Source organism: Leucopleurus acutus, assembly GCF_964270905.1.
Source record: "Leucopleurus acutus genome assembly, chromosome: 9".
In the NCBI taxonomy this organism is placed as follows: domain Eukaryota; kingdom Metazoa; phylum Chordata; class Mammalia; order Artiodactyla; family Delphinidae; genus Leucopleurus; species Leucopleurus acutus.
The window spans coordinates 23,258,184-23,284,945 of NC_139144.1; the positions used below are offsets into that span (position 1 = coordinate 23,258,184).

The following is a 26,762-nucleotide window of genomic DNA, read 5'->3' on the forward strand; positions in this document are numbered from 1 at the left end:
CCTTGGCTGTAAAGCAGGCACAGATGTCGACTGGGCTTTTAAGAAGCTCCACTAATAAGGGAGGAAAGTAGGAGAATGAGAAAAGGAAAGACTCCAATGAGAACAGGAATTGAGGCAGAGAATTTTTGTTGTTGTTTCGTTTCACTTTGGTTTGTTTTTTGGTAAGGAAAAACTGAGAGTTCCTTCTATAAATCGTGCGGTGGATATTGTCTTGCAGCCTAGAAACTAAGGAGGATATCACACAAGTAAGATATTATAAAAGAATCACTCTACACTGAAGATCTACGCTGAGAAAAAGGAAGGGGAGTAGTTATTTCAGAACCTCAATGTAAGGGAGGATTTAGCTTTACCATCTATGCAGGTGAAATGAGTATCCTGATTCAGAAGATGTAGTGACCTTAAGTTGGGCCAATGTGAACACTCCTCACAGCCTCAGAAATCATAAGGCTGTGGTCCTGTCTAATATATTTCAGTTCCATTGCTTCTGATGAGCCATGAAACACATTAGTGTCTGGCTCATCATTCCAGGCTAGGTTTCCCAAAAGCCCATGGGTCAATCTTGAATGGCCATCTTGTCCACCTCCTGGAAGGTCCCTTCAACCAGCTCGCCGCCAAGGTCAGTGAGTAGTACTGTGACCTCATCCCACCCAGCACTAAAATAAGAATAACATAATCTCTGCTCAGTAGGACTGAGATCAAGACCATGTATCTGGGAGTTAAGAACATGGCCAGTCATCTCCACCTCCAGTTTCCAGCTCCCATAAGTCCCCAAAACATCACCTCAGTCACTGAACATTTGGGATTCTGATCTACAGGAAATGTTGGGCTCCTTTTCAGTTCCCCCGGTATCAATAAAACCTAGCACTCTGAGCTCTACCTATCCAGGATTTTTCTATCATCTCATTGTCTTTCCTTTTCTCTACAATTCTGAGGGTTAACCCCCACCCCCAGTGACATTAGATCTTCAGAGACCCACAAAGAATGGCAAAAATGTCTGAAGCATTTTTGTGAGAATCAGATGCAATGTTAAACCTTGGTTCTGAGCAAGTTCTGGAAACAGGGCATGCTTAGACAATGACATCTATTTTTCCAAACATAAAAAGTATACATTTCAAACTGAAGGGTTTTTCAGCATAATTCTCTCAATTTTATGTTAAAAACAAGAGCTTAGCCTCATGGCATGTTTTTTAGAATGTTCAAACATTTAAAATAAGAAATTAAATCCAGTTGGAAAAAAATTCCTTTGGGGCGAGTAATCTAGTTGATTTTGCAGCAAGTCCCAGTTCAGCTATAAATTCAAAAGCTAAACCTTGAGTAAGTGAAGTAATCCAAGAAGTGGAGTTGAATTACCTCTGCAGAACATCTGGGCAAACTCTCAAGATACTGGAATCCTGAGCAGAAATTCTCAGAGTGAGATTCATGCAGTCTCTGTGGCTTCTACTCTTCTCTCCCCTGCTGCCTACAAACATCTGTCTTACCTACTTGTCCCTTTCCAGAACCAATTACTCCATACACAAATCATCAGAGATGTCCAGAACCCTTCTCACAGCAATCTGATCCTATCTGCAGGTTAACTTCAGTGGATATATATATTTTATAGTTTTGTAACATGTGTCATGTTACACATGTTACACATGTAACGTGTAACATGTCATTAAACTTATGTTTCTCAAATTGATGATGCCTTACAGTGGATTTCAAGTTTAAAGTTAAATCCCATTACTGCAGCATTTCATAAACTGCTCATATTGGTGTGACAGGTATTACTAGGGAAATTTTGACAAGTTTCCAATCCCAAACAGAAAACTCTAAAATGAAAATAATAGCAAGATCACAAATTCTATTAGTGCCACTTGAAACAGACATCTTACTGTTCTGGAAACAGACTTAAATCACTAACTTGAGTTATATAGGCTCATCACGTGACAAGCTAGTTAAAGAGAATCTGCAATGGTTCTGATTCTACTTGTTATGGACTGAGTATTTATGTCCTTCCAAAATTTGTATGTTGAAACCCTCATCCCTGATGTGATAGTATTAGGAGGTGAGGCTTTGGGGGGCTAATTAGGTTTAGACGGAGGTCACAAGGGTAGAGCCCCCATGATGGAATTAGTGTCCTTAAAGAATAGGAAGAAACTAGAGCTCACTCTCTGCCATGTGAGGCTACAGCAAGAAGGTAGCCAGCTGCAAACCAGGAAGAGGGCCCTCACCAGACACTGAACCTGTGGGTAACTTGATCTTGGACTCCTCAGCCTCTAGAACTGTGAGAAATAAATGTATGCTATTTAAACCATCTAGTCTGTGGTATTTTGTTATAGCAGCCCAAACTGACCAATACACTATTATTCCCTGGAATGGAGTTTGTTGGAATAATCAGAGTTACTTTGGCTGTGTGTTTAGATTACTGACTCAGCATTGGAGATGTTATCGGCAAAATCCCATTACCTGTACATTTTGGATGTTTCCGGTTGTATCCTGCTTACTGACCAAATGCTTGTGAACCTTCAGATGGGCTGCAAACAACTCCGGATCCTAAAGATGCTATACTGCAGACTTATTTCCAAGTAAGTATGTACCTGAATATGAAAAACTTTGAGAACTACTTTCTGAGAAAATAGAATATGTCACCACAGCATTCATAATACATAGTGGTTTTCAGAGTTAGGAAGGTTTCATTTTATTTTTTACCTAATTGAAGCCAATATTTTGGGCTGAACCAAGGGAAGCTCCCTCTAAAATAGTCTTTGTGGCTTCACATTCCTTTCCCAGTAGCCCTTCTACTCTTAGTACTTCCCCTTCTTTGACCATGCAGATGCTCAAGGCCTTAACTCTGCTCCTCATAGAATAATCACTAGCTCTTCCTCTACTCCTCTCTCAAAATATTTCCATTCAGTTAATCTCCTCTAGGGGTTAAGAAACTAATCAGACTAAACTAGCTCACAATTATGACAAATTATTAACAGTTATCCTAAGAGCCCCATCTCTCCCAAAGCTATTTGTTTGACAGTTGTTATTTAACTAAGATCTAGAGCTCAGAGTAAGGTATTCTGATGACTGCTATAGGCCAAATGCCTATTTATTCAATTTACAAAATGTTTCCAATGAAATAAGAGTTGGGTAAATAAGCAATCTATAAAGGTAGAAGGTATTAGGTGTCCACCCTGTGAGTTTTTAGATAGAAAGCAGTTATTTGCTCCATTGTTCATTCTTTTTTCCTATTGACTGAAAGTAAAAATGTGCAAGTGTTTTAACTGACCTCTTGAATTCTCAAATGAGAATTCTTGACCAATCCCTGAAGGTCAGGTTCTTTTCTGAAGGTTGGAAAAATGAATACTAAGAATTAATATTATCAAGGTACAAAGTACATAATGTGTTCTAAGCATGTAGATTTCACAGAAGAACTTTCTTAATTAAGCAGCCCTGGCATGAGCTGAACCATGAGATCTGGTCACTTGATGCCTGAGGAAGAAAATGATTTCTGATCTAAGGATGTGTGTGCTAAAATGAAATGAAAAACAAAACAAAAACAAAACTATTACTTGTAAAATAGGCACTCCCACTGGGCCCAGGATTGCCAGGGAGGAGGGCAGCCAACTGAAGCTGGATCAGAAAAAAGGGAGCAGGTTCTTAAAAATTTTTGGAGAGGAGTAGAGACTCAGCCCTTCTTGATAGGTCTGGAGACAACTGACATGGATATTATTAACTTCATTTAAAGTGTATACCATGAAATGAGGTCCTACGAGTCCCTGCTGACCCTGTCATATTGTTAAACAGCCAACTTTGGGCAAGATGACAGTAAATGAATTAATATATTACACAAAGGAGTTTAGCTTCTAATCTTTTGACTTTATTTTGCCAATCATTATTTTGGGGAGGTAATATTATTGAACTTCTAAAATGTAGGATTTTAAGTAGAATGAATGAAGACTTTCTAGCCAGGGCCTCTCTGATCCTAAACATGGTGAACGTAATCATGGTATGGGATGTTAAAGTGTAATAAATATGGTGCTTGGTCAAGAAGACCCAAGATATCTAGTAATTTCCAATTCCTGCCTTTGACTACCCACTCCTCTTGCAAGGTCCTTAGATAAAAATACGCAAAGAAAATAAAACAAGTAAGATTTTACTACTAGGGTTTGGCCCCCAAAACCCAATGCAAAACTCTAGTTAACTAACTGAATCTATGGAAAATTCCTTTACCTAATCCAGGACAGCCAAAAGGCCTATTTTGTTTTCTACGACCAAGTCTGCCTGTCCCTATGAGCAAGAAGCAGACAGAGACTTGGCCCTAATACCTAGAAGGGAGCTGGCTTGTTTGCCCATCTCATTGTCTAAAGAGGCCAAACCACTGTACTCTCCCTTATAGCTCCACTCCTGCTAAGATCCAGCAAGAAAGAGGCCTAGAATTCTCTGATTCTATCCTTGTCTAGCAATGGAGAAGGGCTATCCCCGCAGCAGGGTGGCTAGACTAGTTAGGCTCCAGGAGCATCTGTTCTTGACATCCTGCTTCTAGGAGAGGATGCTGTTTGTCAGTCAAGCCCAAGATACTTGGGCTTCAAAACTGATTAGAGAAGTGGTAAGGCCTGGCCACATTCTGCTGTTTGGGGTCAGCTCTAGAGACTGTAGAGCATCTTCTTCTCCACTTAGATCCATGGGATTCTTGGGTGGAACTGGAAGTGCTGCAGAGAATGTGGACCCTTCAAGACACAAGCTCATGATGACATCTAATCCCCTACCTATGTTCACTCTAAAAAAGCACAGTTGTTTGCTCTTGCTCCCTAAACAGCAAGAGCTTTGTTTTGTCTGGGTGAAATGGAACATTTGGTAGTTAGGATATAGGAGATTTTTCTTGGGAAGAGGTTCAATGACTTTGAATCACAAAGCAATGTATTCCCACACATCTGATTCCATTTGGACATAAAAGTATACAATGCAGCCCTTAAAATCCAATTATAGCCCTCAGAAGAAACTGTTTTATACACAAATTCCCCCATACTCAATGGAATCTGAAAACACTGCACCAGCTTTACAAATCAAAGAGTCTGTTCAGCCCACCCTATCTGAACTAGGGGAGTAGCAAACTTTTGGTCAATGAGCAAATTGGCTGAAGCGCTTCCAGCATGAGATATGCTGTTATTCTACAACCCCAGAGCCTGAAGGGATCCCAGGAAGTGATTCCAGAAGTCCCATGTGGAGACATAATAAAGGCTCCTTTAATTCAAGGAGAAATAAGTAATAACTGAGATTATAAATTTGACGGGAAAATCTAGCTGTCTACATTTGAAGCAGTTGTATTCAACTAACCTTTCAATTTATGGACCTCTGTGGGGAAAGCAAGACAGGCAATGGAGATGAAGAAAAGCATAGTGGAAAAGAGGGAGAAAGACCCAAACAATAGTCTCCACAACCCAGGAGGGTCTGAATCACAAAGAGGCAGAAGAGCCATTAAGTCTATAATTAGCAAAGAGCAAAGGGACCTTTCTGATATTTTTGTGTCTGGAGTCGAAAACTTTAAACTTTAGAGAGATGAGTAGAGAAAGTCTAGGTGGTCTTCAGAGCCCCAAACAGCAGTATAGAGATTCCTTGAGGACCTTATTTAGCAGTTCCTGGCAGCATAAATTACTACCTAGGTACTCTAAGATCTGTGTTGTTAGGAAATAAATCTCAGAGTTCTCCTCTCTAGCTCACGGAAAGGTGTTTGTGGTAAGGCCCTTGTAATTTGGACCTACTGAATTTTATTATTAATATGAACAAATAATATTACTTAACAATTATCACTGGCCATGTATGTGCTAAATCTTATTTTATGTTTATTATCTAATCCTCACAAATACCCTATTACCATAAAAATGAATAAGGAAACTGGTATAAGCAGCTTAAATAACATACCCAAAGTCATACAAATAAAAGACAGAGCCATACTTTGTACCTAGATCTTATCACTGTTATGCTGCTCTTTTATCTTTAGATTAGTGATTTTCAAGTTTTTTAAAGCTCTAACATTCAAGAGATTTGATCAATAAGGGGAGACAAGTACTGTTTGCCCAATTTACTTGCTGATGCATAAATAAGAGGCTGATTACAAGTAGTCTTCGATGTAGGCTCCAAATTCCCCTTTCTTTTAGCTTACTCAAGAAACTAGAAGGAAATGTGAGGGCAAGTGATGTTATTACAGGGATAACCTTGAATCCCCTTTAATTTATAAAAAACAAAAATCACTTACAAACTTCAAAATATCATAATTATTAACCATCTGATACTTTACAACTGTGTGGCATATCGCGTTTGAAAATCATTGTTCTGTACTGATCCAAAGAAACCTCTCTCGCCAGGTTAAATGTGTAATGACTAACCATTGCAGTAGACGGCTTCAATTCCCAAATCATTTCCTACAAGTTCTTGGAGTCACTCAGGCCTAAGTACCTGAGCAGAAGGTACTCAAAGGATCCCACATGCACTTGAAGAAACTTAGAACACACAGTGAGTCTTAAGTAGACATTTTCTTTTCAATATTTCCCAGCTCCCATCTATACTAGAGCATTAAGCTATTAAAAGAGAGAGAGGGAGTTTGAGACAGACAGACAGACATGTTTCTGGCAGGAGCATTCAGTTTCTACATTTTCAAGTTTCCTGATACTTTTCAAAAATGCTTGTGTTTACATTATGCAAAAATAATATCCTACTTAGAGGACATAAAAAGATTATACAAGAAGTTTAAAACATAGGATCACACTTTTTTTTCTTTTGCGGTACGCGGGCCTCTCACTGTCGTGGCCTCTCCCGTCGCGGGGCACAGGCTCCGGACGCGCAGGCTCAGCAGCCATGGCTCACAGGCCTAGCCGCTCCACGGCATGTGGGATCTTCCCAGACCGGGGCACGAACCCGTGTCCCCTGCATCGGCAGGCGGACTCTCAACCACTGCACCACCAGAGAAGCCCAGGATCAAACTTTTAAAAAAAAGATTAAAAAATTAACAGAATGTAAAATTTTATATATTTGACTATAAACTTATCATTTTCAAATTTCAGAATAAGTATTTCTCGAAAGAGAAGACACCTGTTTGCCAAGTTTTAATCCATAAGGATTGGTGGCTCAGAACTAGAAATTAGTATAACAATTGTTTTTATTCAAATTGTTTTTTAAACTTCTTTAAAGTTCTGCAAGTGCAAATGTATTAGCCAAAAAGCAATGTGGTAAGAGACAGAATTGGCAATGCTTTGGTTGTCTCCCTGCTGAGTTTGCTTACAGTTATTTTAAAACACCTAAGATTTGATTCAAGTGAAACAGTATTTCAAACAACTGAGGTACCTTAGCCTTTTTGATTTCATTACCCCACTAGAACTCATATAGCCATTGAGCACAAACTTAAGCCAAAGTATATGATAATATCAGCCTCCATATCAATGACTGTTTCCAAACTGCTGCAATTAATAACTCATCGTAATATACAGCAAAAACAGGCAAAGTAGCCCGTATGTGGGCAAACATTACTCATTTCCTGTTTGGTACTGGTCTGAAGATTCAAAACAACTTTCTAGGAAAATCCTTCTGTCTTGGAAATGACATTATTTTCAAGTTAGATATACTTTTTTTTCTGATGCTGCAATACTGTGCTTTATAAGACATATACATTTGGTCATTCAGATGATCAAAATATATTTCTCATATATATTTGGAGAGTGGTATGCCTGGAGAGAGCACAGAAGCTCAGCATCCTTTCCCTATACCTTGCCCTATGCATCTCTGATACCTGGTTGTTCTTGAGTAATATCCTTTAATGAACCAGTGATCCAGCAAGTAAAATGTTTGTGTCCTGTGAGCAGCTCTAGCTGGTAGATCAGAAGCCCAGGTAACAACCTGGTATCTGAAGTGAAGGGTGATCTGTGGAACTGAGCCCTTAATTTGTGGAATCTAACGCGATTTCCAGGTAGATAGCATCAGAATTGAGTTCAATTATAGGACATCCAGCTGGTGTCTGAGAATTGCTTGGTGGTGTCGGGAATGCCCTCCTCCCACCATGTTGCAATTGGGGTCCTGAACAACTTTTAGATGACTTCTTTGCTTCCTTCCTCCTAAGAGAGACAGTAGCAATATTTTTAGTCATTTTGACCATGGAACACCTTTTGAGACTTTGATGAAAGTCACAAACCCTCCCCTCAAAAAAATACATAGTAGATAAAAAACTGCATGAATTTTCAGGGAGTTCATGGGCTTCCCTGAAGTTCATCCAAGTATCCAACAGGGATCTGTGGACTCTAGGTTAAGAGCTCCTGCTCTGTTGCATGGCCAGCCTTCACAGGTTGGTTGGTTAGGATACTCCCTCATCAAAGAAACTGGAAATATCAAGCAGAGTGCTCATTTAAGAGTGCTATAGAGTGCTCTCAGTGTTCCTACGCCATGGCCATGCAGTTTCCTTACCCATTTACTGTATCTGCTAATCTCTGAACTGGATGAACCAGAGAACTATTGAGCTACTTAAGCTTTGGGATCCTGATTATTAGCACAATTTACCCACACCCTCCCCATCAGGAAGGCAAGAGAGATGTGAAATGAATTCAAGTTGTGACAGTGAGTTCTTTAATTCCAAATGTGATCTAGTTTGAAAATTCTGCACTAGTGATTACTTCTGCAACTAGCTAATGCTCATCACTGTTATTACAGAGAAGCAGCTAAGAGAATGTCATCTATAGTTCAGCAGCAGGAATATAATGCTACTGACCCTCCACTTTGGTTTGGCTATGATTGCGAAGGCAAGCCTCTTCCAGAGCAACAAGATATAACACAACTTAAAGATTCAGAATTGATGGCGGAAGAGTCAACATACAGTAGTGAAGAGGAAGCAGCATGACCTTCAACCTCAAGCAGGAAGAACAAAAAATGTAGAACTTGGCAACTTCATTTCGTCCAAGTATTTTTACTAGCTGGATCTTAACTGTGTAAACAAACAGCAAATTCATCTCCAGATTCTTATTCCAGCTACACATGTTTCTAAATACATCTATAAGTTCTTCTGTCTAATAATCATGATTTTAAAAAGCCAAATCAAGCACTGCTACTATGTAAATTTTCCACTTAAATTTACCTTAATCAAACCAATAGTTTTGATGAGATTATCAAATTTAAGGTTACAGTTGTACGAAACAATCCTGAGAAATGTGATGTTATTGACAAGGAATTTAGAAGCTTCTCTTTAGAAAAGAAAGCAGAAGGCTATATAAATCAGAGTAAGAGTTTGAGTAAGAGCAATGACTTCAAGGATCTATATACATTTTACATATAGTAGTCAGTAAATGTTTATCCCAGACTCCTAATTTATCTCTCCCCCTACCACCTTTCCCCTTTGGTAACCGTAAGTTTGCTTTCTATGTCTGTGGGTCTATTTTTGTTTTGTAAATAAGTTCATTTGTATCTTTTCTTTTTTTAGATTCCATGTATAAGAGATGTCATATGATATTTGTCTTGGTCTAGCTTACTTCACTTAATGTGATAATCTCTAGTTTCATCCTTGTTGCTGCAAATGGTATTACTTCATTATTTTTAAGACTAATATTCCATGTTACACACACACACACACACACACACACATCTTCTTTCTCCATTCATCTGTTGATGGACACTTAGGTTGCTTCCATGTCTTGGCGATTGCAAATAGTGCTTCAATGAACATTGGGGTGCAAGTATCTTTTCGAATTATAGTTTTCTCTGGATATATGCCCAGGAGTGGGATTGCTGGATCATATGAAAGAAATTGAAGATGACACAAACAGATGGAAAGATATAACGTGTCCTTGAATTGAAAGAATCAATATTTTTTAAAATGACTATACTACCCAAAGCAATCTACAGATTCAGTGCAATCCCTATCAATTTACCAATGGCACTTTCCACAGAACTAGAACAAAAATAAATTTTTAATTTGTATGGAAACACAACAGATCCTGAATAGCCAAAGCAATCTTGAGAAAGAAAAACAGAGCAGGAGGAATGAGACTCTCTGACTTCAGACTATACTACAAAGCTACAGTAATCAAGAAAGTATGGCACTGGCACAAAAATAGAAATATAGGTCAATGGAAGAGAATAGAAAGCCCAGAAACAAACACACACACCTATGGTCAATTAATCTATGACAAAGGAGACAAGAAGATACAATGGAGAAAAGAGTCTCCTCAATAAGTGGTGCTGGGAAAACTGGACAGCTATATATAAAAGAAAGAGATTATAACATTCTCTAACACCATATACAAAAATAAACTCAAAGTGGATTAAAGATCTAAATGTAAACCAAATACTATAAATCTCCTAGAGGAAAACACAGGCAGAACACTCTGACATAAATTGCAGAAATATCTTTTTGGATCCATCTCCTAGAGTAATGGAAATAAAATAAAAAATAAACAAATGGGACCTAATTAAACTTAAAAGCTTTTGCACAGTAAAGGAAACCTTAAACAAAATGAAAAGACAACCTACAGAATGGGAGAAAATATTTGCAAATGATGCAACAGACAAGGGATTAATTTACAACATATACAAACAGCTCATATAGCTCAATATCAAAAAAAAAACCCAAACAACCCAATCCAAATATGGGCAGAAGATCTAAATAGACATTTCTCCAAAAAAAGACATACAGATGGCCAACAGGCACATGAAAAAATGCTCAACATAACTAAATATTAGAGAAATGCAAATCAAAATTATAATGAGGTATTACCTCACTCTGATCAGAATGGCTACAGTCATAAATGCTGGGGAGGGAGTGGAGAAAGGGAACCCTCCTATACGGTTGGTGGAAATGTAAATTGGTACAGCCACTATGGAACAGTATGGAGGCTCCTTAAAAAACAGAAAGATCAAATTTTCACTATGGAAGAATTTTTCAAACTATGGTATATCAAAAAAGCTCCCAATTTTATGCTAGGAGATACACGTTACTGATTGTGTATCTACAGATTAATTTTTAAAAGCTTTAATCTATGAATTTTTACCATTCTGGTAAAAGATAACTCCCTTTGGATTTTAACAGAATTCAAATGATCACATGCCAGTGTATCATTATTTGATACTACGTAACACTGATGTTTATAGAGTCCAGGAAAGGAAGAAATCTGTTCTGACTGCCACAAACAATGTTGGTAATATTAGATCAGTCTTTTAAGCTTTCTATTTCCTCCATTACTCATCTCTTAAATGGGGTTACTGTCTCTTCTACCCCACAAATGTGAAGTAAGGATAAAACTTAAGGTAAAAGATATGAAAGTTATTTTGAAAAGTTTTTAAAGGTCTTATTTTTTTAAAAGGTATTTTACAAGGTATTATTATAGGGTATTCTAATATCAGCTAAATGCTTTTAGTAATTCTCCCCTTTCTTAAGTTGGTTTTGAAAGTTTTTGAAGTACGTAGTATCATTTAGCTGTAGAATGGTTCCTGGAAGTAGACAGGGGAATCAGCTGAGTAGGAAATTTTAAGACCTAACCCAACAGACATAAGATGACTGTTCCAGAGGGTGATTTTTAACTAAATTTGGAGATTCTGGGAGCTGCATATAAATTGGCTTCTGACCCCTAACTGTCACAAGCACACAACTGCAGAGACCTATACAGGAGGCAACTGCTTTCTAAAGGAAAAACACATGCATGGGGAAGACCAGGGTTAAGGAGAAACACACCCCGTTATGTTCTCTAGAAACCAGGCAGGGTATTTAACTGTCAAAGTCTGCTCCAAAAACTCTTTGAGTAAGGTCTTCTTTTAAACAAGAAGAGGAGACACATTTGTTAATTATGAGGAGACACATTTTATAGTTACAGAAATGAAAGAAAAAGGGTAGGTGTTAGAAAAACTGGGCTATGAAAGGGGACCAAGGAGTAGAGAGAACAGGTGGTGAAATCTTTAAGTTCTCAGTGCAAAGTACTCAAGGTATCCAAAATATTACTTAGGTCTTCAGATCTTAAGCATTTGAAATATATAGGTCTGTGTTCAAAAGAGTAAAATATGTCACATTTCCTTTCTGTTTGAACTTGACTATGTTATCCAAAGATGTACCATTCCTTTAATAATTTTAAATACAGTTGGCTGCTGTTTATGCTCATGACCTTTCTGGCTGTTGTTGACAAACTTCATAAACTTTATTTTTAGTCATGAAAGTATTTATATAATTGCATAAGGTGAAAAAGATTATAAAAATTGCCTCATTGCTTCCCAGTTTCCTCTACTTAATAATTTAACACACACACACCACAACCACATCAAACATACTAACATGTAAGTGTTGTCCAAACTCATACAAATTTTGATTTCATGAAGGGTGAACTAAAAAGTGACTTTGAGACACCCCGCAAAGCTTTTTGTTTTATAAATAAGAAGTTAAAGACAGAACTCCAAATAAAATATTAACAAAAAGAGACTATTACAAGTCATATTTGGAAAGGCTTATTAGAAAATCGAAGCTTAAGAACTGATTTATCCTAAGGATAAGAAATACAGTTCAGTAGATAGGCCTATTCAGTGTTGTATAATTTAAATTTCCAGGAATAAACATGTAAGGTTTGAAAGAAAGAGAATTCATAAAATAACTTTATATAGTACGCCATTGTAAAAGTGAAAATCTGTCTTCATACACCAGGCTATAAAGTAGCTGAATGCCCCCTCCCCGCAACACATTATGTCTTAAATTACATACAAAAAATAAGAATCAGTAGCAACTGCATCATATTTGTGATGTGTTTTATTCACAGCTTAAAGTTATACTGTTGTCATAATAAGCACAATACTAAGTAGAAAACATGTTACACAAGAGCTCTGGTACAAAGAATTTCAAAATAGCTGCCCCCTATTACCTATATTTTTGTAAAATGTCTTCTTCTTGAGTATAAGTGGAAACTATAAATATGATGAGATATCACTCCATGACTGTTACATTATATGGCAAAACAAAGATTATCCTGAGTAGGCCTGACCTAATCCTCTGAGCTCTTTAAAAGCAGAGTTATCCCAAGGTGGCTGCAGAAAAAGAGCTCAGATATTCACAGCATGACAAGGATTGATTGCATTAGTGCTGGCCTGAAGAGAAGGCCATATAAAAGAGATGCAGGTGGCCTCTAGAAATTTAGAGTGATTGCCAACTGACAGCCAGCATGGAAACAAGAGATCTCAGTCACACATTCACAAGGAACTGCATTTTGCCAACAATACGAATGAGCCTGGAAGTAGACTATTCCTCAGATCATCTAGATGAGAGCTCAGCCTGGACAATACCTTAAGTCCAGCCTTGTGGATAACCCAAGCAGAGAATCTAACCATGCTGAGCTCGACCTACAGAACTATGAGCTGATAAATAGGTGTTAGTATTAGTTTTTTCAGCTTTACAACTGATTTTATTTTTCAAAAAATTTTAATGAGGTATTCAGGTGTACAACATAGTGATTGACAATTTTTAAAGGTTATGTTCCATTTATAGTTATTATAAAATATTGGCTGTATCTCCTGTGTTGTACTATATATCCTTGTAGCTTATTTTATATATAGTAGTTTGTACCTCGTAATCCCCTACCCCTATCCTGCCCCTCCCCACTTCCCTCTCCCCATTGGTAACCACTGATGTGTGTTCTCTATGAGTCTGCTGCTTTTTTGTTATATTCACTAGTTTGTTTTATTTTTTACATTCCACATACAAGTGATATCATACAGTATCTGTCTTTCTCTGACTTATTTCACTTAGCATAATACCCTCCAGGTCCATCCATGTTGCTGCAAATGGCAAAATTTCATTCTTTTTCATGGCTGGGTAGTATTCCAGTGTGTGTGTGTGTGTGTGTGTGTGTGTGTGTGTGTGTGTGTGTGTACGTACCACATCTTCTTTATCCATTCATCTGTTAATGAACACTTAGGTTGCTTCCATATTTTACCAATTATAAATAACGCTATGACTACTGGGGTGCATGTATCTTTTTAAATTAGTATTTTTGTTTTTTTCAGATAAATACCCAGGAGTGGAATTGCTGGGTCATGTTAGTCCTATTTTTTTTTTTGATAAACCTCCATACTGTTTTCCATGGTGGCTGCACCAATTTACATTCTCACCAAGTGTAAGAAGTTTGCCTTTTCTCCACATCCTTGCCAACATTTTTTGTGATCTTTTACAATGATAGCCATTTTGACAAATGTGAGGTGATATCTCATTGGGGTTTTATTTTGAATTTCTCTGATTATTAATGATGTTGAGCATCTTTTCAAGTGCCTGTGCCCATCTGTATGACTTGTTTAGAAAAATATCTATTTGGGTCTTCTGCCCATTTTTTAATCAGGTTTTTCTTTTTTTTTTTGATGTTGAGTTGTAAAAGCTGTTGTATATTTTGGATATAAACCTCTATGGGTCATATCATTTGCAAATATTTTCTCCCATTCAGTAGGTTGCCTTTTTATTTTGTCGATGATTTCCTTTGCTGTGCTAAAGCTTTTAAATTTAATTAGGTTCCATTTGTTTATCTTTGCTTTTATTTCCTTTGCTTTAGGAGACAGATCTTCCAAAATATTGCTACAATTTATGTCATAGAGTGTTCCGCCTATGCTTTCTTCTACAAGTTTTGCTTTCTGGTATTACATTTAGATCTTTAATCCATTTTGAGTTTGTTTTTGCATATGGTTTTAGAGAATATTCTAATTCTAGTCTTTTACATGTAGCTGTCCAGTTTTCCCAGCACCACTTATTGAAAAGACTTTTTTCACTGTAATATATTCTTGCCTCCTTTGTCATAGATTAATTGACTGTAAGTGTGTGGGTTTATTTCCTGGGTCTCTATTCTGTTCCACTGATCTACATATCTGTTTTTGTGCCAATTCCACACTGGTTTGATAATTGTAGCTTTACAGTATAGTCTGAAGACAGGGAGCATGATTCCTCCAACTCTGTTCTTCTTTCTGAAGATTTTTTTAGTTATTCAGGGTCTTCTGTGTTTCCACACAAATTTTAGGAATAATTATTTTAGTTGTGTGAAAAAGATGCCCTTGGTATTTTGATATAGATTGCATTGACTCTGTAGATTGCCTTGGCTAGTATGGTCATTTTACAATATTAATTCTTCCAACCCATGAACACAGCATACCTTTCCATCTGTTTGGATTGCCTTCAATTTCTTTCGTAAGTGTCTTATAGTTTTCCAAGTACAGGTCTTTTACCTACTTAGGTAGGTTTATTCCTAGGTATTTTATTCTTTTTGATGTGATGGTAAATGGGATTGTTTTCTTAATTTCTCTTTTTGATAGTTCATTGTTAGTGTATAGAGACACAACAGATTTCTGTGTATTAAATTTGTATCCTGCAACTTCACAAATTTAGTGATGAGCTCTAGTAGTTTTTGGTGGTATCTTCAGGGTTTTCTATGTATAGTATGTCATCTGCAAACAGTACAGTTTTTCTTCTTCCTTTCCAATTTGGATTCCATTTATTTCTTTTTCTTGTCTGACTGCTGTGGCTAGGACTTCCAAAACTATGCAGAATAAAAGTGGCAAGAATGGGCATCCTTGTCTTGTTACTGATCTTAGAGGAAATGCTTTCAGCTTTTCACCACTAAGTATGATGTTAGCATTGGTTTGTCATATATGGCCTTTATTATGTTGAGGTGTGTTCCCTCTAGGCCCACTTTCTGGAGAGTTTTTAATCACAAATGGATGCTGAATTTTGTCAAAAGCTTTTTCTGCATCTATTGGGATGATCATATGGTTTTTATTCTTCATTAATGTGGCATATCACACTGATTGATTTGTGGATATTGAAAAATTCTTGCATCCCTAGGATAAATCCCACTTGATCATGGTATATGATCCTTTTGATGTATTGTTGGATTCGGTTTACTAATGTTTTATTGAGGATTTTTACATCAATGTTCATCAGTGATAATTGCCTGTAATTTGTGTATGTGTGAGATATCTTTGTCTACTTTTGGTATCAGGGTGATGCTGGCCATGTAGAATCAGTTTGGAAGTGTTCCTTCCTCTGCAATTTTTTGGAATAGTATAATAAGCGTAAGTGTTAACTCTTCTCTAAATGTTTGGCAGAATTCATCTGTGAAGCCATCAGGTCATGGACTTTTGTTTGTTGGAAGGGTTTTTTTATTACTAATTCAATTTCATTATTTCTAATTGGTCTGTTCATATTTTCTGCTTCTTGCTGGTTCACTCTTGGAAGATTGTACATTTCTAGGATTTGCCCATTTCTTCAACATTGTCCATTTTATTGACACATAGTTGTTTCTAGTAGTCTCTTATGATCCTCTGTATTTCCATGGCATCAGTTGTAACTTCCCCTTTTTCATTTCTGATTTTATTGATTTGGATCCTCTTTTTTCCTTCATGAATCTAGCTAAAGGTTTATCAATTTTCTTTATTTTTTCAAAGAACCAGCTCTTAGCTTCTCTGATCTTTTCTTTTTTTTTTTAAGAGTCTATTTCATTTATTTCTGCTCTGACCTTTATGATTTCTTTCCTTTGACTAATTTTGGGTTTTGTTTGTTTTTCTTTTTCTCGTTCCTTTAGGTGTAATGTTAGGTTGTGTATTGGAGATTTTTCTTGTTTCCTGAGGCAGGCTTGTATTGCTATAAACTGTGCTCTGAGAACTGCTTTTGCTGCATCCCGGAGATTCTATTGTTGTGTTTTTGTTTTCATTTGTCTCCAGGTATTCTTTTATCTCTTCTTTGATTTCACCAGTGATCTATTGGTTGTTTAGTAGCATATTGTTTAGCCTCCACATGTTTATATTTTTTGCAGGTTTTTCTTTTTTCTTGTAGTTGATTTCTAGTCTCACAGCATTGTGGTCAGAAAAGATGCTTGACATGATTTCAATTTTCTTAAATTTACCAAGGCTTGTTTTCTGGCCTAGCATGTTATCTATCCTGGAGAATGTTCCATGTGCACTTGAAAAGAATGTGTATTCTGCTGCTTTCTGATGGAATGTTTATATAAGTTCCATCTTGTTTAGTGTGTCATTTAAGGCCTGTGTTTCCTTATTGACTTTCTGTCTGGATGATCTGTCCATTGATGTAAATGGGGTATTAAATTCCCTACTACTATTGTGTTACTGTCCATTGCTCCCCGTATGTCTGTTAATATTTGCTTTGTGTGTTTAGCTTTGCTTATGCTGGGTGCATATATATTTATAATTGTTGTATCTTCTCTTTGGATTGATCCCTTGATCATTATGTAATGTCCTTCTTTGTCTTTTCTTACAGTCTTTGTTTTAAAGTCTATTTCATCTGATATAAATATTGCTACCCTGGCTTTCTTTTGATTTCCCTTTGCATGGAATACCTTTTTCTATCCTCTCACTTTCAGTCTGTGTGTGTCTTTAGATCTGAAGTGAGTCACCTGTAGGCAGCATATATATGAGTCTTGTTTTTGAATCCATTCAGTCACTCTATGTCTTTTGATTGGAGCATTTAATCCATTTATACTTAAAGTAATTATTGATATGTATATTCTTATTGCCATATTGTTCACTGTTTTGGGGTTGTTTTTGTATGTCTTTTTTGTTCCTTCTTTTGTGATTTGATGACTACCTTTAGTGTTATGTTTAGATTCCTTTTTCTTTTTTGCATGTGTATCTTTTATAGATTTTTGGTTTGTGGTTACCATGAGATTTACATATAGCAATCTATATATACACGATTGTTTGAAGTTGCTGATCTCTTAATTTCCAATGCATTTTAACAACGCAGAATTTGTACTCTCCTACCCTCATGATTACTGTTTTTGTTACCATTTTTTACATATAATTGTCTTGTGTATCCCTTAACTACTTATTGTGGATATAGACAATTTTACTACTTTTGTCTTTCAACCTTCCTACTAGCTTTGTGCATGAATGATTTCCTACCTTTACTATATATTTGCCTTTATCAATGAGCTTTCTCCTTTCATGATTTTCATGTTTCTTGTGTCCTTTTTTGCTTATAGAAGTTCCTTTAACATTTCTTTAAAGCCGATTTGGTGATGCTGAACTCTTGGCTTTTGCTTCTCTGTAAAGCTTTTTATCTCTTCATCAAATCTGAATGAGAGCCTTGCAGAGTATTATTGGGTTTTGGTTTTTCCCTTTCATCACTTCAAATATATCATGCCATGCTGCTCTGGCCTGAAGAGTTTCTGTTGAAAAGTCAGGTGATAGCCTTATGGGAGTTCCCTTTTATGTAACATGTTGCTTTTCCCTTGCTGCTTTTAATATTCTCTTTTATCTTTAATTTTTGCCATTTTAATTACAATGTGTCTTGGTGTCTGCCTCTTTAGGTTAATCCTGTATGGTGCTCACTGCACTTCCTGGACTTAGATGTCTGTTTCCCCTTCCCAGGTTAGGGAAGTTTTCAGCTATTGTCTTCAATTATGTTCTCAGCCCCTTTCTCTTTCTCTTCTCCTTCTGGGAATCCTATAATGCAAATATTAGTGAGCTTGATGTCCCAGAAGTCTCCTAAACTGTCCTCATTTCTTTTCATTTTTTTTTCCTTCAGCATCACTGATTTCCACTACTCTGTCTTCCAGCTCACTAATCCATTTCCCTGTATCATTTAGTCTACTATTGATTCCCTCTAGTGTATTTTTCATTTCAGTTACTGTATTCTTCATCTCTGTTCGGTTGTTCTTTCTATTTTCTAACTCTTTGTTAAAAACTTCTAATGTCTCACTCTGTGCATCCATTTGTTTCCCAAGTTCTTTGATCATCTGTACAATCACACTCCTGACCTCTTTCTTGGTTAGATTGCATATCTCCACTTCACTTAGTTCTTTTTCGGGTGTTTTATCTTAATCCTTTGTTTGGAATATGTTCCTCTGTTGCCTCATTTTGCCTAACTAGTTGTTTTTATTTTTATGTACCTGGTAGGTTGGTTATGTTTCCCAACCTTGAAGAAGTGACCTTTTGTGTTCCAGCAGTGCACTCTCCTCTCAACAGTTATATGCTCTAGGGGTTCCTCCTATGAGGGTTGTGTGGGTCTTTCTGTTTTGGCAGGCTGACTATGTAGGTGGTCTGATAGGCTAGGTTGGCCCCTGGTCTGCTTGGTTGCCAGGTCCTGCCTTGTGCAGATGCTGCTGGCCACTGGTTGATGGTTGATGGCAGAACCCTGGGAGGCCCTGGGGCTAGTGCTGGGTTACTGCTGGGTGGAGTCAGGGTCCAGGAGATCCCAGGGCAAACAGGTATTATTTTAAGTCAATAAGTTTGTGGTAATTTGTTACAGAAGAAAACTAATAGCTAAGTACAAATTTTGAAAAGGCTGCCCCAAGACATCCCAATTTATTGTTTTCAACATTTATATGAACAGTGGTATTTGAGTTTTTGTAGTCACAGATCTACTAATCGTTGTTAAAATTTAGAAACATAACTCAAACCATTCTCAGTCCTGCAGTTTCAGGGACTGAAACCAGCTTTGGCTTCTAAAGCTTACAGTGCCTTTTGGAGCATCAGCCTTAATCCATTTTTCATGTTTGCTTGCTTGATTCAGGAGGCCTGAAACACAAAATTGCATAAAGTTATATCTTGATTGACAAGAGCAATATTGACTACATAGATCCTAACACTACATCTCTAAAACTGAAAAACACTTTTGAACTGCAAAAATCTTAGTAAAGACAACCTGAGTTGGAAGAGAGTTGCAAGTAGGTTACTTGGGCTTGTTCTCTCCTTTCTTTTCCTCAGAACAACTCTGAAAGGGAAACTACTCTGTTTTTTGTTTGTATTTTTTTTGGATGCAGGTTTTAAAAAGAGCTTTATTTAAGTGCAATTGACAAAATAATACATGTATTTAAAGTATGTAATGTAATGTTTTTACATATGTAAAAGTCTGCAAAACCATCTCCTCAATCAAGATAATGAACATATCCATCACTCCTAAGTTTCCTTGTGCCCCTTTGTAATCTTTCCCTCATGCCCCACCTGGCCTGTCACCTCTACAACCCCCCCGACCCCCACCAATCCTTCGATAATTACTAATCTACTTTGTGTCACTTTGGATTAGTTGCATTTTCTAAGATTTTAATAAATGGAGTCATACAAAATATACAATACGTAGTCTTTAAAAAAATATCTAGGTTATTTCAGCATAATTATTATGAGGTTCATTCATATTGTAGCATGTATCAGGTGGTTTCCTCACACAGATGCTGATCCGTACTTTGCTGAACAGTCATGGGCACCCTGTGTACCTCTGTTTGCTCTGGAACTTTCTCTTGTTAACTCTAGCAGCCCTGGTCTCCTCCACTTGGTGAGTCTGTTGGGCTCTGCCTACGATACCCATCCCTGCCCTGCAGCCTGGAAACACTCTCAAGGTAATAGGCTATGGCAATCATTGAGCTCACCTGGTTTGTTTCCCATCTCTAGTCTTCTAGTTCTGTTTTTTCTTTCAATCAAGGTAGTTAAGATGCTACACCTCCTCTGGAGATCCACTGCAATTCTGAACTTAAGAGACCAGTCAAATCTGAACTGATGAATGTTGTGAATACACTGGCTCAATTCATCATATACATTTTCTTTGTTGAATCCAAGCACACAAATCAGGAAACAACTCTCTTCTCTAGGACAGTTTTCTCCTTTGTTAGTATCATATGATGTTCCCAGCTGCTGAAAAGGTGCTTTGTACCATTCAATCTTTGTGTCACGTGCTTTTGTGTGATACAAATTCTCCTGTGAATTCTTGTCTCTCCCCTTTAATCTGAGCCATAATCTTATCTATCTACATCTTCACTGGATCCTTCCCAAAAGACAGCAGCATATTCAATGACTTCCTCTAGAGTTTCTTTTTCCTTCCACTTCTCTTGCTGTATTTTCAGTATCATCACAACCCACGTCTCAGTAAACTGCTTAAAATCTCTCTCATTCCAACTAGTAATCCCTATATTAGAAGCTTCTCTTTTCCCCCAATCTTCATCATTAAGGGGTTCAACTTTATCAATTTTAATCTGTTCATCTTTTTGTGCCTTACCACATTTAGCAGGTCAGGATTTCAAGGTATCTACAACCAATAGCTTTTGTATAGTACAGAACTTCTTTTTCTAGTAATTCAAATAAACGTAGAGGAAAGAACTGGTAATCCTGAATATTGGTTGTTCTATTATTTTTTACACATTTTAATAGCAATAGTAAAGCATCAACAATAGTAAGGGTTTCCCAAATATCTAAGATCTTTTACCTCCTCAATCATGAGTTTCTTGCTTACGGAAGGAGAAGCCAAATCTACCCATTTCCTGCTGCAGCAGAGGAGACCATGCACAGTACTATTGTTACTAACAAAATGAACACACAAGTGATTTTAGCTTAGGGACAATACTCACAAGCAAGACAGTTTGTAAAGTTCCATTTAAGCTGCTGGAAAATAGCTTTATCTTGCGAATAAGAAATTTACTGAAAGCTCTGTACTTTGGGTTGAATCTGTGGAGATTCTAATGCTTATTTGTAAAGTTTATAAATTCCTTCCTACAAAAATCTTGTAACAGAGACTGGAACTTGGGGCTGCAGAAACCTTGTTCCTTATTTAATCCCCTTTACCAATGAAAATCAGACAATATTTTTTTTGACCAAGAAATGGGAAATGACTAACCTATCCCCCTGTGGCTTGGCTTCCATTAAGTGAGAGAAAAGTTTCTTCTCAGGACATGTTTTTAAACTCTAGCATTTGCTCTCAAAATCTGCCATGTCCAAATCTACTCAAGTATATAAATATCCAAGTTTGACTGACTGAGTGATTTCCAAATACCTGGTTGATAAGCATTACTCATTATTTAACCCAAAATGCACCTGATCTAATCAGCTCTAGCCATGGACAAAGATAGGGCTCTAAGGAGTAATTGGCAGAATTTCTGTTCCTTGTTTAAAAATAAGCCTCTTGGCTAAGGTGAGCTTCTTCCTGCCCCCCACCCCACCACTCCCCACTCCAAACCTTGTAACAGACTTTGTTTACTTACATTCTGAGGGATAATTCTGGTGCTGTCTTATTAGGAACAGGTTAAATTTCAGTGCATCACAGCTGGAGGATTCCCTCTTTTACATTATAAACACTACTGACCACCCACTATGGGAAGCATCATGCTAAGTATTTTAGGGAGGTTCAAAACATGTAAAAAGACATGGTAATGCCCTCAAAAAGCTTACCAGCTGGCTAGGAAAATAAATTATACACTTTTGAAAAAGGATTTAAATAACTACTCTGAAATCTTATTTATTTATTTATTTTTATTATTTTTTTTGTGGTATGCCAGCCTCTCACTGCTGTGGCCTCTCCCGTTGCGGAGCACAGGCTCTGGATGTGCAGGTCCAGTGGCCATGGCTCACGGGCACAGCCGCTCCGCGGCACATGGGATCCTCCCGGACTGGGACACGAACCTGTGTCTCCTGCATCGGCAGGCAGACTCCCAACCACTGCGCCACCAGGGAAGCCCCTGAAGTCTTAGTTTTAATGCACGTTCTTCACAAACAAAAGCTCTAACACCACACACAATCCCGTAAAACCAAATATTTTAATGTCAACATTTTTTATCTGTCCTTCCCTTGACAAAAGTGCAACCCAGGACATCTTAGCAACAAATTTTTACAAGCAAATATTTTTGAGCTAGTTATAATGCTGCCCATCATTATATTTTCTCTCAATTATTTGGAATAATGAAAAAGTCAACAGTACACTAGGTTTTGAGCAAGTATGCAATTAATCAGTTTTGCCCAAGAAATATCCTTTTATGTCTAATCACATCCTCTGTATTTTTCGTCTCAGATATTGTAGTTTTCATTTCTAGAAATTCAATTTTGGTCTTTTTTATATCTTCCATGTCTTACTTAACTTTATCCCAACATGTGGAATTCAGTTATAATAACTATTTTATTTTTCTTCTCTGCTAATTCTAACATCTGTATCTTTTCTGTATAGGTTTCGATTGATATTCACTTCATCTTGGGTCATGATTTCTTGCCTATTTGCATGTCTGATAATCTTTGATTGGATGCCAGACATGGTGAATTTTATTTTGTTGGGTTCCAGGCATTTTTGTATTTCTATAAATCTCAAGCTTTGTGCAGTTAAAGTACTTGGAAACAATTTCAACTTTTCATCTCTTGTTTTATGATTTGTTAGGCAGCTCTGGAGGAATGCGCAGTCTAGGGCTCTTTCCAACTACTAAGTGCTCTACCCAGTGCTCCATGAGTTATGGTATTTTCCAGTCTGGCAGGTGGGATAGGCGTTTTTCCTGGACTTGTGTGAGCATTAGGTTCTGTTCCTTCTGATACTTTATAAACTCTAGCTATCAATCTCTGTGGACTCTCCTTATGGTTTCCTCAATTCAAGGAGTCTGCTGGGCTCTACATTAGTCCCTTCTCCATGTACTACAGCCTGAAGACTCTCTCGAGGGAGTAAGCAGGGACTCATTTTGCTTGCTTCCCAGCTCTTAGTGATCACTTTCTTTCATTGCCTGATGTACAGTATCTTGGAAACTGTTTTTTCATGTATTTTGTCTATTTAAAAATTTTTGTTGTTGTTGGTTTAAGTAGAAGGGTAATTCAGTCCTTTTTATTCTACTTCTAGCCTAGAAGCCCTCACTGTTTCTATCTTTCTTTCTCCCTCTCCCCATCTTTTTTCCCCTCCCTACATCATGCTCTCTGTAATTTCTTGTTGGGAAATAATTAAAGACTCAAAAGAAGTTGTAAAAATAGTACAAAGAGGTCCTGTGCACCCATTACCCAGTTTCTCCAATGTTGACATCTTATAATAACCATCGTGCATTATCAAAAATAGGTAATTGTTTGGCATACAATTAATTAGACTACAGAGCTTACTCAGGCTTCACCATTTTTTACATGCACTCACTCTTTTACACGTATTTGTGTATACTTTTATGAGATTTTATCACATGTATAGATTCACATAACCATCATTATAATCAAGATACAGAATTGTTTTATCATCACAAAGAAAGTTCTATGTGATATCTCTTTATAGTTTTATCTTCCCTCTCCTTTCTTAACTTTTTGCAACAACTTGTCTGTTCTCCATATCCATAATAATGTCACTTCAAGAACATTAGATAAACGTAATCATACAGTATGCAATATTTTGAGACTGGCTATTTTCACTCAGCATAATGCCCCTAACTTCTATCCAAGTTGTGTGTATTAATAGACTGTTCTTTTTCACTGCTGAATACTACTCCACCGTATGGACATACCACAGTTTGTGTAACCATTTACTGGTAGAAGTATATTTTAGTCATTTCCATTTTTTGGCTGTTATAAATAAAGCTATGAATACTTATGTACAGGTTTTTATGTGAACACTAAGTTTCATTTCTCCAAGATAAATGCCCAGGAATGTAATTGTTGGGTCATATGGTACTTTCTTTTTAACAAAATGCCAGGCTGAATTCAGGAGTGGCTATATTATTTTCCATGCCCAATACCAATGCAGAAGAGATCCAATCTCTCCACATCCTTGACAGCATTTGATATTATCAGTATTTCTTATTTTAGCCATTCTAATAGGTATGTAGTAGCATCTCATTCTGGTTCTAATTTGTACCATACCAATGGCTAGTGATGTTGAACAGGTTTTTGTGTTTTTACTTGGCATCTTATACCTTCTACGGCTGTACTGTTTCTTAAATTTTACATGATTACACTTTTAGGTGCACAAATCTTTTTTCTTCATCACTGGGAAGACTTTCCTCAGGGTAAGATTTGGCTGTGGTTCAGTGTTTCGTATATGACCAAAATAAACATGAAAACAAAAACTAAAAATAAAACAAAAAACCCAGGCATTACAAGCAGAATTCACATGCTCTAAGACTGGGGTCTGTACTTTGATCTCTAGTCTAGGAATCAGCAAACTATGGCCCACAGGCCAAATCTGGCCTGACGCCTGTTTTATGGCCTAAGAGCTAAGAATGGCTTCTACGCTTTTTTTTTTTTTTTTTTTTTTTTTGCGGTATGCAGGCCTCTCACTGTTGTGGCCTCTCCCATTGCGGAGCACAGGCTCCGGACGTGCAGGCTCAGCAGCTATGGCTCACGGACCTAGCCGCTCTGCGGCATGTGGGATCTTCCCGGACTTCTACACTTTTAAAGGGTTATAAAAAAAAAAAAAGAGAGTAAACAACAGAAACCGTATGTAGCCTGCAAAGTCTAACATTTACAATCTGTCCTTAACAGATAAAGTTTTCAGGTGAATGGGAACAAAACCTGATCTTCCTTTTTTTTGGGAAACGTTAACAAACAAAGCTGATGTCTACTTATTACACTCTCCCAGGATCTTACACTTTAACAAAATGGAGAAACAAAAACACCATAAAAGCACAAACGATCTGAAGGCAGTTCCTACATTAACTACCTGTCAAAGTATTTTTAAGTAGACAGCCATAAACCTACAGCATTCTTCATTCTGCTACCAAATTTCTTCCATGTCATCCAGAAGCACATCTACATGACTGACAAATCCATATGCTGTAAACTTGGAGAAAACCAAAACTTAAATGTGTTCTAAAAATAAGTTATTTCTATGAGTCATATCAAAAGACTAGATTTTTTTCACCCATTTGGAGAGAAAATACTGTCTCTAGCTCTTAAAATGGCATCCTGTGGGCTTGGTCCCATTTCAACATCTTTTCCAACAAATGAACCCGTTTTCCATTATAAATCACAATACCATTAAATGTATGTCTCCAGCCTACAAACAAGCTGAGAACTCTCTTCTGACTTGGTAGTTTATTTTGATACCAAATGAACTTATTTTTATTATGCTTTACATTTCCAGTTTGACTAAAATAAAGTGAACCCAGTAATACCACCTTCCCTACCATGCAGACAATGACAAACAACAATCATCTGGCTGACAACATACTTTATCTCTAATCATCTAAATTGCATTTTTGGTCTTAAAAATGGCTTGATATACAATGGTGAGGTTTCATATCTAAGTTGATGAACCCAGTCTAAAACTTAACAGAGAAGTCAACTTATTCCCAGAAATATCTTATCTAAGGTATTCACCACCTATCCAATTTGCCATATATGGGTAGAGCACGAAACTCAGAATCAAGGATCTCATAAGGATTAGAGAATGCATCCCAAAGAATACACACTGTGCACAACTCTTTAGTAGGTAAATGTTTTACCTTAAGAGAGTTCCAGGCTTTCTTTTGACCTCAGAATAGCACATATTTGTAAATCACTTTAAGAATTATACAACACATACTGACAACTACCTGATGAACAATCATTGACAGGAAGGCACTGGAACTCATCAAAAAAGATACCCCACATCCAAAGACAAAGGAGAAGCCAAAATGAGACAGTAGGAGGGGTGCAATCACAATAAAATCAAATCCCATAACTTCTGGGTGGGTGACTCAGAAACTGGAGAACACTTATACCACATAAGTCCACCCACTGGAGTGAAGGTTCTGAGCTCCACGTCAGGCTTCCCAACCTGGGGGTCTGGCAACAGGAGGAGGAATTCCTAGAGAATCAGACTTTGAAGGCTACTGGGATTTGACTGCAGGAGTTCGATAAGCCTGGGGTAAACAGAGACTCCACTCTTGGAGGGCACACACAAAGTAGTGTGCGCATCGGGACCCAGGGGAAGGAGCAGTGACCCCGGGGGAGACTGAACCAGACCTACCTGTTAGTGTTGGAGGTCTCCTGCAGAGGCGGGGGTGGCTGTGTCTCACCGTGAAGACAAGGACACTGGCGGCAGAAGTTCTGGGAAGTACTCCTTGGCATGAGCCCTCCCAGAGTTCGCCATTAGCCCCATCAAA

General features: G+C 37.4%; 2 protein-coding genes across 3 annotated transcripts in view; one reads left to right on the forward strand and one right to left on the reverse strand.

Annotated features, from left to right (window-relative positions):
- The window catches only part of FBXL13 (F-box and leucine rich repeat protein 13), a gene marked incomplete at both ends in the record, with an annotated part of 183,419 nt that extends 174,571 nt beyond the window's left edge, over nucleotides 1–8,848 (forward strand). The window contains 2 exon segments of the mRNA XM_082846252.1: nucleotides 2,401–2,564; nucleotides 8,662–8,848. Coding sequence (XP_082702378.1) covers nucleotides 2,401–2,564; nucleotides 8,662–8,848 — 351 coding nt within the window.
- A 10,166-nt stretch (nucleotides 8,849–19,014) lies between these two features.
- FAM185A (family with sequence similarity 185 member A) overlaps nucleotides 19,015–26,762 on the reverse strand; it is a 74,679-nt gene continuing 66,931 nt past the window's right edge. For both annotated transcript variants that reach the window (XM_082846927.1, XM_082846926.1), the window contains one exon: nucleotides 19,015–19,485. In XM_082846927.1, the coding sequence (XP_082703053.1) occupies nucleotides 19,373–19,485 (113 nt within the window). In that variant the 3' untranslated portion in view covers nucleotides 19,015–19,372. The remainder of the gene's footprint in view (nucleotides 19,486–26,762) is intronic.